Source organism: Etheostoma cragini, chromosome 15 (genome assembly GCF_013103735.1).
Source record: "Etheostoma cragini isolate CJK2018 chromosome 15, CSU_Ecrag_1.0, whole genome shotgun sequence".
Classification (NCBI taxonomy): Eukaryota; Metazoa; Chordata; class Actinopteri; order Perciformes; family Percidae; genus Etheostoma; species Etheostoma cragini.
Window position 1 is genome coordinate 1105983 of NC_048421.1, and position 14824 is coordinate 1120806.

Sequence of the window (14824 nt, forward strand, 5' to 3'; positions counted from 1 at the left end):
GCTCCGATGACACAGAGGACAGGACGGTGTTAAGCAGGTGAGTTGCATCATTAGCTGGATCGGTCATAACACGAAGCGTCGCCCCGTCACACAGGAGGAGACGGCCGCGCTGCAGCCAGGTGGGTCTCTTCTTCTTCCTCTCTATATTAGAGATAACATGATGAGCGTCAGGTACCGACCCTTTTCGTTGTCTTCCTGTCAACCATTACAAAACAAAAAAAAACACTTTGGTTGTTACTATCTAATGTTTTAGTCACTTTTTCACCATTTAAATCGCTTTTTCTGACGTTTTTTCCGCTTTATCCAATTGTTTTAGTCACTTTTTCAGTGTTTCTGGTGCTTGTTTTTGACGCTTTTAATGCAGTTTTTAAGCATTTTTTTTTGTAGTTGCTTATCCGTAAAAATCACACCAAAGCTCTTTTGAAATAAATAGATTTTATATATTTCAATTTTTGGGCGCTTTATCAAGGTCCTAAATTTTCTGACACAAAAAAAACGTTGAAAACGGGTCAAATGTGCCCCGGGGGGTACAACGTGAGGGTGAAACGTAAAGCTTCATCCAGTCACAGCGAGAGAGGCCGCTGCAGCTAATCAGGGAAGACTTTGGTGCAGGGGCGGAGCTTTCCGACGTGAGGGGGCTCAGGACGAGGATTTATAGATGCAGCATTTTTATCCGCCATTAGAAGTTTTAAGGGTAAGGTGCTGCACCCAAAGCCGTTTAGGCTGCTGCACCCAAAGCCGTTTAGGGTGCAGCACCTCAAGCCGTTTAGGGTGCTGCACCCAAAACCGTTTAGGGTGCTGCACCTCAAGCCGTTTTGGGTGCTTTTTGGGTGCTGCACCCAAAGCCGTTTAGGGTGCTGCACCTCAAGCCCTTTTGGGTGCTTTTAGGTTGATGCACCCAAAGCCGTTTAGGGTGCAGCACCTCAAGCCGTTTAGGGTGCTGCGCCAAAAGCCGTTAAGGACCCGTGACCTGGGACCTGGGACCCATGACCTGGGACCCGTGACCTGGGACCCGGGACCTGGGACCTGGTAGCATGAACATCTCTCCTGAGACAACTGTTTTGTGGCATTAGTCCTCAGGGTGCAGAGACAAACAGTTGTCTTCTCCTTTAGTGAGGACACACAAAGAGATTCAAAAGTCATACAACCTTCAAAGCATTGTGAGTAATTGTACGAATAATCCACACATGCATGTTTTAGAAAGACATATGAAATTATGCTTGAATGTATTTTTCCCATTACATAATCTTTAAGAGCCTTCCTCATGACACAAGCGTAGAAAATGCTCCTTGAAGGGAGGATGGAGTAGAAAGGTTAAGCTCATTAAGGCTCATTAAATGTCCTCTTGCTCCAGCTTTACATACAGCGCTGCTGCTGCTGCTGATCCTGATATCAGGCTGGATCTAAGCCCCTGGACACAGGTGTAAATATAGACTCATAGGTATGAAACCTGCAGCTCAGGCCAGCAGGTAATACCCAGATATTAAATGAGTACTGAGGACATATCGTAATAAAAGAGCTGCAACGATTAGTCAACTAATCGATTAGTCGAACAAACCTCCATGTAAGACCAGCACGCCTAGACTGCACCTGAACACAGCTCCCTCTAAGACCAGCACGCCCAGAATGCACCTGAACACACCTCCCTGCAAGACCAGCACGCCCAGAATGCACCTGAACACACCTCCCTGTAAGACCAGCACACCTAGACTGCACCTGAACACACCTCCCTGTAAGACCAGCACGCCTAAAATGCCCCTGAACACACCTCAGTGTAAGAACAGCACGCCCAGAATGCACCTGAACACACCTCAGTGTAAGAACATTACGCCCAGAAGGCACCTGAACACACCTCCCTGTAAGACCAGCACGCCCAGAATGCACCTGAGCACACCTCCCTGTAAGACCAGCACGCCCAGAATGCACCTGAACACACCTCCCTGTAAGAGCAGCACGCCTAGAAGGCACTTGAACACACCTCCCTGTAAGACCAGCACGCCTAGACTGCACCTGAGCACACCTTCCTGTAAGACCAGCACGCCCATAGGCGCGCAGGTATATTTGAAAACATAATACTTAAAGGGCAAACTGGTGACATGATAAGAGTCTCTGAGGCCGGGCAGGTACACGGTGTGCATGCCAACACTGACAGAGCAAAGCCGATTAACTTGTTCCCTTTGTCAGCAGAATGGGCTGAGCTAGGTAACAGCGGGGGGGGGGGGAGCTGTAAGGCCTGCTGAATGAAAAGAAAGTGATCACAGTCGTTCTTTGTGTTTATTCATGCTGAGTGACTTATTACATAGAAACTTGTGAGCGCATCTCTGTCAGTGATATTCAACCCTTGTGTTGTTTTGTTAATATACCTAATGTTTGAGTTAGAAAAGCAGAAATTAGGAATTATTCAGACTAAAATTAAAGGAATGGATGTGGATGATAATCACAGACTGGAATATGTCAACTTTTACTCAATACTATTTCAAAACACTTAAAAAAAACACTTTAAAATTGAATAAGATGCCCCAAAATTAATGAAAGTAGAGATTTGCACTTGGCAAAGAGCGTTGGGTGGAATCAATCATGTTATTTTGGGGAAGTAAAAAGAACATTGTTATAGCAAAACTGGTCAATTTGACCCGTGGACAACATGAGGATTAAAGTGATGCTTTTCCCGGATTCTTTCAGACAGTTTCACACACGGTAACTCGCCTGCTTTATGTTGCCGTTTTTCAGCGTTACTGTTTTTTAAATCTAATTTTATCACCTGTTTGATAAACGAAGAAACTTGGGATCCAAGACGCCACCGAGCCCGAAAACTGGTCAATTTGACCCAAGGACAACATGAGGGTTATTATTTGACGACTAATTGATTTTTGTTTGCAACCTTAAAACTAACAATGATATAAAGCATTTTGGTGACTTGTGTGTCTCATATTTTTACTTTAAAAGGGACCTAACGTGGAACGGAGAAGGAACACCAGAAAAGAAACAACCTTAAGTGATCCAAAGGCTTGTTATGATGGAAACCAAAGACCCCAGAGCAAGCCCAGAGGGTCCGATCCCTCAAGACGACGGCGGTCTGTGGATGAAGATAAACTCTAACATCCCTGTTACGGACCATATACACGAGCCCAGTGGTCAGAGTCCTGGAGATGAAACTACATTTGCCCCCAGTGCACCAGCAGTGATCACTAGATATGTTGGTGTGATGGATGATGAGGGCGCAGACAACGTCTTCATCCCTCTTCCTCCATCCTACATGGATCTGTTGCTGCCAGGCAAGGGCAGCACAGATGCTACGTCCAGTTATTCTGGATTGACCCTTACAAATGGGGCAGCTGACGCCACAGAGGCTGAGGCTAATCCCAGCGGCTTAGACTGGCCTCCCGGTGAGAAGCAGATAATGGCAGAGCAGAGCGAGTTGGATAAAGGGATAGCAAACACACCGCAGGCTTCTGAGGAGTCGAAAAACATTATACCCAGCGATCAAAACCAAAGATCCATGGAGGAAATATGTTATTTATCCGGAAGACAGCATAAGGAAAACACAACAGGAGGTGAAGAATCAAAATTGGAGCAAGAGGATATCGCAATTTTTAGTGAAAGGCAGGAAAAGTGGAGGGAAGAGGAGAAAGACAAATATCCAAAACAGGTACCTTCAAGCAGTGACGAAAAATCTGAAAATGACACGTGTTTTGAGAAAAAGGGAACACAATCCAAAGAAATGTGTGGAACTTTTGATTCAGACTCAAAGCCAACTACAGAAAATGTCCACTGTGACGATGAGGAGAGAAAAACGCCAATTTGTGCGAGTCTCAGTGCAAGTGATGAGGATTTTGAGCCCTATGGGCCACCAGAGCTCAGCCAATGCAACCACAACACGACGGACGCAGCAACCGACCCGCCACAGGTACCAGAAACCCCAACACAGGTCTCCAGTGGTGATAAAGCGCATGTTGACAACATTTCTTGGAACTATACCGTCACAAAGACCGAGTGGGTGAGGAGAGAGAGCGACACAAGCGAAACGCAAGTGTCCCAACTCTCCGTCTCTGGGGGCAACGAAGAAATGCCAACGATGGAAGAACAGGAGGACGGAAGCAGGAGAATCACAACAGATATCCAACAAGGAGAGCAACTCCTTGAACGTCTGCAACGTTTGCAGCTGCAACAGGAGGGGTGTTCGCCAGAGAGTCCTCAGGACTCCCAGAAGGTTGTGCAAGAGACGAGGAGAGGCGAGACAAACGGTGCGTTTGGGACCAAGGTGGATGATCTGACAGCAAGAGAAGCCAATCTGACGTGTGGAGATAAGACGGAAGAAACTGCAAAGACAAACCTGATGGAAAAGAGAGACGTTGAAGCAAGGATGCCTTCGTCCACAACGCCCGTAGACTGGGAGCTTCAGGCAATTGCCAGAGACAGTCATTGGAATCCTTTGATTAAAACCCCGGCCTATGGCAGCCAGGTTCCTTCAGACTTGTCTTTAACCAACACCCAGGAAAAATCTCCCGGCCAAGTTCCCTTTCCATCCCCGTTCCAGCAACTCTCGGTTGCTGAGATGTCGATCCAAGAGGAAGCCCAGGGGAGGCAGATCCTGCAGAGAGCCGTTGGTGTCCTCAATCAGGCAGATAATCCAGATGTGCTGGAGATCCCCTTTAAGACCAATGTCTCGCTTGAGCCACTACCCACCAAGGATGGCCCCTCTGGCAACTGGCAGTTCTCCGAGCAGAAGATGAAGAAGGAGATAAGTCAGGAGATCCAGAGGGAGCTGGTGATGGTAAACCAGGGGAAGATCCCAGGAGGCTACAGCAAAGGGGAAGTCCGCCAGTTAAAGGAGACAAAATTGCTGTTTGAGGCTTTCCAGCAGGATAACACGGAGGGTCCACAAAGGCAACGAAAACCCCGTACCTCACTGAAGAAAGGTCGCGTATACCCTTCTGTGCTAGAGCGTACACGTAGTCTGGAGATGCTGTCCCTCAAAAGTTGCTCTCTTTCCAGGGCGCATTCCCTCAGGCAGTGTAAAGAGACTGAGAAGACCCCCGAAATCTTAAGATCCATAAGTCCAATTGGCAGTTCACGAGACAAAACCTCCTTCCCCGCCTACACAAAAGGACCTGTGTACAGAAGCATGGACTCCATAAAGACAGATGTCTCAGCTGTGGACATGGGGCGGAGATCTAGGGACGGACACGCAACCCAGGACTCTCCCGTCCTCCAACAAAACCCTTTCGTCAAGTTGCGTCCAGCCTTGGCTCTAAAGCCGGAAGTAGAGAAGGACATCCGGGAGGCCAAAGAAAGAGAAGAGGAGCTGCGAAGACAGAGGTGTGATCTGTATGGAGAGAACACGCAGAGGGGTGAAGACGGAGAGACGTCACGATCCAGACCAGGTTAGTCTGCACAGACTCATTATTTAACCCTTGTGTTGTCTTACCGTAAAAATTAAAATTAACACTATTGTTGATGCATTTTATGGATTTCTTTTAACTTTTTTTTGAGTTGTTGTCCCTTTTTCCAACACTTAGCGCTTTTTTTTAACGTTTAACACTACGTAACACTAACTTATTAACTCTAGTTTACAGTTATTTTTGGAATTTATGGTCAATAAACCTCATTTATAGGAAATTAAACCTACTGTTTGAGTTAGAAAATCTGAAATTAGGAATTATTGAGACTAAAATTAAAGGAATGGATGTTGATGATAATCACAGACCGGAATATGTCAACTTTTACTCAATACTATTTCAAAAACACTTCCATTTGTTTTACAATGCTATAAAATTGAATAAGACGCCCCAAAATTAATGAAAGTAGAGATTTGTACTTGGCAAAGAGAGTTATTTTGGGGGATTAAAAAGAACATTGATATAGGAAAACGGGTCCATTTGACCCGAGGACAACATTAGGACAACATGAGGACAACACGAGTACACACTGTAAATATTAAGTGTAAAATCTTATTTCCTTTAGATTTCACAATAACACTACTGTATATTTTACAGTAGTATGCTGTAAAGTTACATTACAACCATTACAACATCACAATTGCTGTAAAAAAAAACAAATATAGCCACTACAGTACTGTAAATAGTACTGTAAACTACTGTATTTTTACTTATTTATCTTATGTTGTGTTTAATTGTTATTTATTTTACAATGAATACATAAAATACTGTAAATGCACCTCATTCTCTAAGCCACTATTTTACTTTAAATACGGATATTATACTTTTTTCCCAACAGTTTTTTTTTTTTAGATGTTATTTATCACTCTACATGCTCTGCACAGCCACATAAGCATTCAAGTATCTATTTATTTTAATTCCCATAACTAATACCTCAACTTTTCCACTGTGTTTTTTATTGTATCCGTGCTGTATCTTTTTAAAGTTGTGAATTTTGCACGTAACTACAGTTAATTTCTTACTAAAGTATGGTAAGACAAGATGAAATCTTGAATCTTAAAATGGAAGTACAGTACCTATAGTATACTGTAAAATGAATTCACAGTAACTTGCTGTAAGTTACTGTAAATTTAACGTTAGATTTATTACAGCATAGAGGGAACAAATTATGAATTTTATGAATTATTTCAATCAGGCTGCTAAGATGCAGCAAGTCTGTGAAATCAGAGCCACTCAGGTTGTTGTTCGTTGCACGTCCCGGCCTCCTGACGCTCAGTCTGGTGAACGTCTCTCTGCATCAGCGTCACGGTGTTGTCTCTGCGTCTTATGGGCAGCTTAGTGTCGCCCCCGTCACGAGCCGTTAAGACCAGCTTCAGCCATTAGGGCAGTTCTGGTTCTGGTGTTGGGTAAACACAAATGACGGCAGACAGTTAAGGGGTTGTGTTGAATGTACAATTTGAATTACCTTCAGGATGAATAAAGTACAGTATCCATGCAACTCTATTTACCGATCTACCGATCGACCTACCTACCCATCGACCTACCTACCGATCGACCTACCAACCCATCGACCTACCTACCCATCGACCTACCTACCCACCGACCTACCTACCGATCGACCTACCTACCGATCGACCTACCTACCGATCGACCTACCTACCCATCGACCTACCTACACATCGACCTACCTACCGATCGACCTACCTACCCATCGACCAACCTACCCATCGACCTACCTACCCATCGACCTACCTACCCATCGACCTACCTACCGATCGACCTACCTACCTATAAACCGACCTATCGATCGACCGACCTATCGATCGACCTACCTACCCATCGACCTACCTACCGATCGACCTACCTACCCATCGACCTACCTACCCATCGACCTACCTACCCATCAACCTACCTACCGATCGACCTACCTGCCGATCGACCTACCTACCGATCGACCTACCTACTATAGAAAATAGGGGTTGAAAAAACATGAATCAACCTTTAAGTTCCAGCCCGGATAGTCTTATATTTTCCCAGGACATGAACTCTGCTCCACGGCTTGAAAGCGCTGTGTATTAGAACCAACACGGTCCAGAGTGGGTTGTTTTTCTTTAAGCCAATCACAATCGTTTTGGGAGGGGCTAAAGTCTGGATGCAGCATCGGAGTTTGACGTTTGACCGTAACACACAGATTACTACTTTAACCCTTGTGTTGTCTTCCCATCGAACAACCTTTACTGTTTTCTTGGTCAACATTTCCCAAAGTTAAAACCTCCATACGACAATTGTCATTTCCCAAAATTCTTTTATGACTTTTTCGGACATTTCTTGTTGTTTTGACCAAGTTTTTTTAAGTTTTCTGACGTTTGTCGTCACTTTGTGACATTTTCTAACTTTTCCCGAAAGTGTCAATTTTTCTGGACATTTGTTGTTTTTTTGACCACGTTTGTGAAGTTTTCTGACATTTGTTGTCACTTTTGGACCTTTTCTAATTTTTCCCAAGGATCTTTCTCACTTTTTACAATGTCTTTATCGATTATCTCTGCACTTTTTTGGGACATTGTGTGTTTTTCTCTACTTTTCTGTCACTTTCTTTCAGCGCTCTTAACCCTTACACTGTCTCCCCGTCAACCATGAAAAAAAAAGATTTTTCCAACATTTTGTCACTGTCTCAATGTTTTGTGTGCTTTTTTTATGTTTTTTCCTAAATTATTCCATATTTCTAATGTTGACATTTTCAGCGCTTATTTTGAAGGAACATTTTTTGTGATAAAAAAACAAAAAATGGGTTTAATTTGACCCAAGGACAACATTAAATAAATCCACATTAAATCTCTTTTTTCTCAACATGCTATGAAATTAAATAAAACACCCAAATTCAATGAAAATAATGAACTGATCAGTTATTTAACTTGTGAGGAGTGTCGTATGGATCCATCCACGTTATGTTATTTTTTTGATTTGGTTAAAGGAAACCCAAATTTCTGATTTAGAAAGTTAAAAACAAAAGAAAACAGATCAGATTCGACCCCAAAGACAATAGGAGGGTTAAGCTAGTTAGCAGGATTTGGGATATCTGCTGCTTACGTTAGAGCAGACAAATAAAAAGGATTAATCTGGTCATATTAGTACGCTCCTTAACAGATTAATGGAAAGCTGCAGCCGGAAATCAAATCCTTTCTTTCTTTCTTTCCTTCCTGACATCCTTCTTTCCTTCCTTCTTGACTACTCTTTCTTCCCTTCCTGACTTCCTTCTTCCCTTCCTTCCTGACCTCTCTTTCTTTCCTTCCTGACTTCTTTTTTATCCTTCCTGACTTCCTCATTCCTTTCTGACTTCCTTCCTGACTTCCTTCCTGACTTCTTTCTTTCATGACTTCTTTCGTTCCTTTGTTCCTTTCTTCCAGACTTCCCTCCTGACATCTCTCTTACCTTCCTTCGTGACTTCCTTCCTTCTTCTTTCCTTCCCGACTTCGTTCCTGACTTCTTTCCTTCCTGACTTCTTCCCTTCCTTCTTCTTTCCTCCCTGAGTTCTTTCCTTCCTGACTTCTTTCCTTCTTTCTTTATCCTTCTTGACTTCCTTCCTTCTTCTTCCCTTCCTGACTTCTTTCTTCCCTTCCAGACTTGTTTCATGAGTTCTTCTTTCCTTCCTGACTTCCTTCCTTCTTCTTCCCTTCCTGACTTCTTTTTTCCCTTTCTGACTTCTTTCCCTCCTGACTTCTTTCCTTCCTTCTTATTTCCTTCCTTCCTTCATCTTTCCTTCATGACTTCCTTCCTGAGTTCTTTCCTTCATGACTTCCTTCCTTATTTCTTTCCTTCAGGTGTCAGCAAACAGTCCAGCGGGAAACTAGAACGAGTTTGGCCGCCGCCGCCGTCCATGAAGGACCAGATGAAATCTGAACAGACGCAGGTGATGTTCCAGGTCTAACCGCTATGAATACCTCCTTTCTTGTTTTCTCCAGCGCTCGGTGAGACCAAGGCGGGGGGGGGGCTCTCCTCTCTAAGCGTAGCTCTCATTGCGCCATTTTAATGCTACGAAGCCATCACCTTCAGTTAGCATCCCATTGACTCCAATTTATTCATTCATCTATCATGTGTTCTATTGTTGTCTTATGAGGCATCCAAGGTATGTAAAGATGTATGTATGCTGTAAAGCCGGTTACGTGGATGGTATGTCACTAGCGCTTTCCAAACTGCCGGGGCTATCGGCTAGCAGCTAGTATTAGCGGTAGCTAGCAGTTGACTTCTGTTGACGACTCTGTTTCGCTCAACACACGTCACATACTCAACTCAACCGATTGTAGGTCTAGCCAATTGAGTACACAGGCATTTTTGATTAGATTAGATAATGCTTTATTCATCCCAAAATGGGGAAATTCCCTTATTACAGCACCAGTTTCTACAGAACAACAAACCAACAAACAAACAGGCAAACAACAGACAATGTTGTGTTGACACTGTAAAGCTTTTGCTTCAATCTCGTTGCACAGGTACTGCACTGCGTGTATAATGACAATAAAAGCTTTCTATTCTACTCTAGTCTATTGTAAATGTGGCTAATTTAGATGTTATTGAAGCTGAAAGAACAGATTAGATTGGAAGTATTGCCAAATGCTATCAGCTTTACAGACGCCTGGATTAGTCCACGTGGTTGTGAAATAGATCTCAAACCCAAATTGGATAAAATGGAGATAATCCGCCATTTTAGATCCCGTTGTGTTTATCTCTCAGCAGGAGTCGAAGGCTCACCGAGCTGGGGGACAGAAGTCTCCTCTGTGGCAGCGCTGGGAGTCCGGTCTGATCAACGGGGAAGGAAAGGAGAAGAAGTGATCCGACGTCTTCTACACTACAAATGTATATAAATATAAAGGAGGCTACGTACGTTAGAGCTGCACAAGTCCAAGAGCAGGGCTGTAGTCAAGACCACCTTAGTCGAGTCCAAGACAAGTCCAAGACCAGCACTAGTCAAGTCCAAGTCAAGACCGGGTCTAAAAAGGTCAGAGTCCAAGTCAAGACCGAGTCCAAAAAGGTCAGAGTCCAAGTCAAGACCGAGTCCAAAAAGGTCAGAGTTCAAGACAAGACCGAGTCCAAAGAGGTCAGAAACCAAGACAAGACCAAGTCCAGGACAGAAAAACAGGTCTTATGCATGACAGTGTCAAGACAATCATTTTGGGTTTCCCTTTCCTTGGACTCAAGTCCAAGACCGGACTCAAGTACTACAGCCCTGTCCAAGATAATCAATATGAGCAAAATCCTGACAGTAGTTCCGGCTTTCTATCACTTTTCTGTCTCTTCTGACTCTGCTGCTGGTTCACACAATCTTTATTGTATTTATATATATATATATATATATATATATATATATATATATATATATATATATATATATATATATATATATATGTTGTCTGTTTGGGAAGTTTGGGGTCCCCTGCTGGAGCTGCTGCCCCCGCGACCCGATACCGGATAAGCGGTCGAAGATGGATGGATGGATGTTGTCTGTCAAAAACTGACAAAGATTTGACATTTGTTGTCCCATTTTCAGACTCCACCTTACTTGTTTTACTACTTTTTGGAATTCATGCTCAATAACCCTAATTTATATATTCATTTTCATGCTTTCCATGTATTTTTATTTTAGCACTTACCTGTTTTATCATGTAGCACTTTGGGATTTGCGTATATACAAAGCGCATTACAAATTAAATGTATTATTATTATTATTAATCTGTTTTTTTAAACTTCAGGTAAACAAACTTGTTAAGTTATGTAAACAGTCCTTTAACTGTTAATGGCATTTTAATGCAAAGTTAAATTTCCATGTATAGTTTAACAAATTGGCATAAAATGTTGTAATGATGTCATTTAGTCTGTTTTCTCCTCCATGAGTTCCTACTGTAAATTTCCAAATGAAATTTCTGGTTTTGAATAAATGTGAAAAATAATTTAGTCTAATTTACCCACATTTGTTCCTTTTTTTAATATTTCCACAAACCAACACAGGTTTTTGGTGTTTTTGTACCATGCACACAATGTTATAAGTAGAAAACGCAGTAAAAGTTCAGAATTCACAGATATAAAAATTTAAAGTACAGTGCGTACTTTCTGTCGCCCCCATGAGGAATTCTAAGTAATGACAACAACACTGACATCACGGAAGGCTTGCATCATATCTACGCGCGAGCGTAGATATGATGCAAGCCTTCCCTGATCGCGCACCAGCGTTTTCTGAAAATTAAACAACATAAACCTATTCTAAAATAACCTCTAAATACAATTATGGACCTAAAAAGTAGCATATTATGAGTACTTTACATGAAATGGTGAATGAAGCCATCAGGAAAACTTTCACCATTGTTGACCTGCTCACATTTCCTACTGTAGAGGGAGCGTGGTTTCTAATCTCCACAGACTTAAACACACAGCTAAGGCCTCCTAAGTACCATCTGTGGGACCCGGGGACTCTGCCAAGCGACCTTCCCTGTGCCCTTCTCTGGCTCCGATATCCCAGCGTTGATAGGCCACAGCTATCACCAACCTACAAGCAGCAGGCGCGGCCAAGGCCTCGGTTTTAATTCAACAATTTATACAATCCCAGGGCCAATTAGTTAAGAGCAGCTGCAGACAACACAAACGTACTTCACTTCAGGTGACGCAGCTCTGTTTGTTCTTTAAAATTTGACAAAAACTTTCCATTTACTTCCCACTGAGGTCTTTGTCCAACATCTAAGAGACTTTGGAAGACATGAGAATATAGTCAAAAGAGAGCAAGATGTACCATGTCATCGTGAAGTGTAATCTTGGTAAAATTACTTATCAGATAGGCTTGATTTGTCATGTCCTTTTCCATAAATTCGTCTTTTTATGTGCTTACAAAACATGTTATCCATCCAGAATGGTGAATCTTCAACCACCAGAGGGCAGTGCAGCCTCAATAATCAGGAGACACCAAGGCAACATCGGCCCAACATGGAAACTGTAAACACATGGATATACAGTGGCTTGCATAAGTTATGTTAAAGTTGATTTAAAAGAGGAATAAAAAACATCTTTTGGAAATTGATCTTAATGCCTTAATTAAAAAAATTCAGGAAAATCCAATCTTTAAGGACACCAATTTTCCTTGTGAATGAATAATGTTTCATAAATAAATAACTTTTCTTCCTTAAAATACAGGGGGCCTAAGTATACACCCCGCTATGTTAAAATACAGGGGCCTAAGTATACACCCCCCTATGTTAAAATACAGGGGGCATAAGTATACACCCCCCTATGTTAAAATAAAAAACCTTTTCTTATCCTCTTTTTAATCAACTTTAGCCATGGGGGAGGGGGGGGGGGTAAACTTATGCAAGCCACTGTATGTGTATTTTCAGGATAAATTGAATGAAATCTTAACTGGACTGAAAACCCCGGATCCTTCGGCCCAAACCTGTAACATGACATGATTTCATCCGGATAAATATATTCATGTTTGTTCATGTTCATGTTCAGGATTGCTAAAACAATACCAGGAAGTTAGTTCATAGGAAGGGTAAACATACGCTGAGAAAGTACAATATTTATGTTACGCTTTATGTTGTAATTTATCCAACGATGACTCAGAGAAGTCAGAGTCATCAGCTACAGAAACAAGATTAAGAAAGATCGTTGCACAAGAGTGCGTCATTTTCTGCAATTATCATGTGGGTGGTGAGTTCTTCAGACGATTGGCTAACCTGCGAGTCATTCGTGGGGGTTCATCAGGGCTTATATGCAAAGAAAACCAACTCTTCTCAAGTGGAAAATACCAACAACACATCAATGAGATGCATCTCACAGTGATGATATCTCTGTCTAACCCCCGGAGAGAAACTCTCTCGCTGTTCCTCTGAGTATTTCGGACAAGTGATGAAGAGGAAGCAGATTATTTAAGGTTGGTTATAACGGAGACTGTCCTGTTCAAGCAGCAATTACGACCTATATTTACAAATGCGGAGGCGGCCAGATTGTGGGTACCCAACCCGAGCCGGACCCCTGCTCATGTTCTGCTCATCTACAGTTTCTTAATTGTATTTTGAGAAAAAACTGACAAAAATATGACATTTCGTCCCGTTTTTAGACTTATTTTTGTTTTCACTAACACCACCTTACTACTTTTTGCAATTCATGCTCAATAGCCTTCATTCATATAGAATTAGACCTAATATTAGAGTTAAAAAAATCTTACTCTTACTCGTTGAATGGTTTGGGGGTCTTGTTGGTGATATGCAAGCATCCAGCCCGAAAATTAGACATACATGTGTGTTATATGTGTGTATATGTGTGTATATTTGTGTGTTGTGTTATGGTTGTCTTGCTACTTGATGCCTAAAATTTCCTTCAAGATGAATAAAGTATCTATCCATCTATCTATCTATCTATGTAAATTGTGACATACACTCCACTCAGTGCTTTTATTGCCCCCCACACACCCAGACAGCACAAATACCCAGAGCATTGTGATACTGTGAGCGGGTGCTGATGAGAGGGTGGAACAGCGACAGCGCTGACATCCCCACTGTGAGATATACTGTAAGGCTCGGCTTGGCTCGGCTCAGCTTGGCTCGGCTCTGCACCAGCGGCGGGAACCTAACTCAATGCACAGATGATGGGTGACTCATTCTTTACACCCACACAACTTCACATCGTCATTAACTATCTCTTAGCTCCAAATTAAACCCTTCCACATGTACTCCACAAGACTGAAGTGTCACTCAACGAAGGCTAAACACGTGGTTTGGCGGCTGTAAGAAAGCGTATAGGCAGTTATTGGCAGTTATTGGCAGTTATTGGCCGTTAACAACCGCTGAAAACCTACATCTATTCGTTGGCTTTCAATATTAAAGTTGTGCTTTGACACCTTGTTCTTTTCTCTGTTGATTTTTAGTGTGTATTGTGTATTGTTTGTGTATATTATCACTTATTGGGGGGCTTTGATGGTCAACTATGGTTGTTTTTAAATGTGCTATATACATAAAATTGAACTTGAACTTCCAAATCGATATATATAGTCAGCTATTATTTAACCCTTGTGTTGTCTTCCAGTCAAAATCAAAATCAACACTTTTGTTGAGGCTTTTTTATCGATGTTTTTAACTTTTTGTTATGTTTTTGTCCCTTTTTTCATTACTTTTGATGTTTTTTTTCAATGTTTGTCACTTTTTTGACGTTTTCAAAACTATTAACTTCATTTTTACAATAATTACATATACATTACATTACAACAATTAATATGGTTAATTATACCAAATGTTTGAGATAGAAAAGCAGAAATTAGGAATTGTTTGGACTAAAATTAAAGGAATGGATGTAGACGAAATAGCTAGTGGATAAGTTCTAGAAATAGTTAGCTAAAAGTAGCAAAATGGTAGCTAAGTTAGCTAAGCGTCCCGGATAAAAGGTTTAAA

General features: G+C 42.0%; 1 protein-coding gene across 4 annotated transcripts; it reads left to right on the forward strand.

The window, feature by feature from the left end:
* Positions 1-10528, forward strand: LOC117958245. 4 transcript variants are annotated; one of them, XM_034894550.1, is made up of 7 exons: positions 1-119; positions 2947-3728; positions 3765-3787; positions 3821-5375; positions 5675-5685; positions 9208-9306; positions 10128-10528. In XM_034894550.1, exons 2-7 carry the CDS (start codon positions 3014-3016, stop codon positions 10224-10226), a joined length of 2502 nt encoding a protein of 833 aa, XP_034750441.1. In that variant the 5' UTR covers positions 1-119; positions 2947-3013; the 3' UTR covers positions 10227-10528. The 4 variants fall into 4 exon arrangements, with proteins under 4 accessions (XP_034750441.1, XP_034750437.1, XP_034750439.1 ...); XM_034894546.1 differs by having other exon boundaries at positions 2947-3787; XM_034894548.1 differs by having other exon boundaries at positions 2947-3787; positions 10131-10528.
* Positions 10529-14824: the final 4296 nt, after the last annotated feature.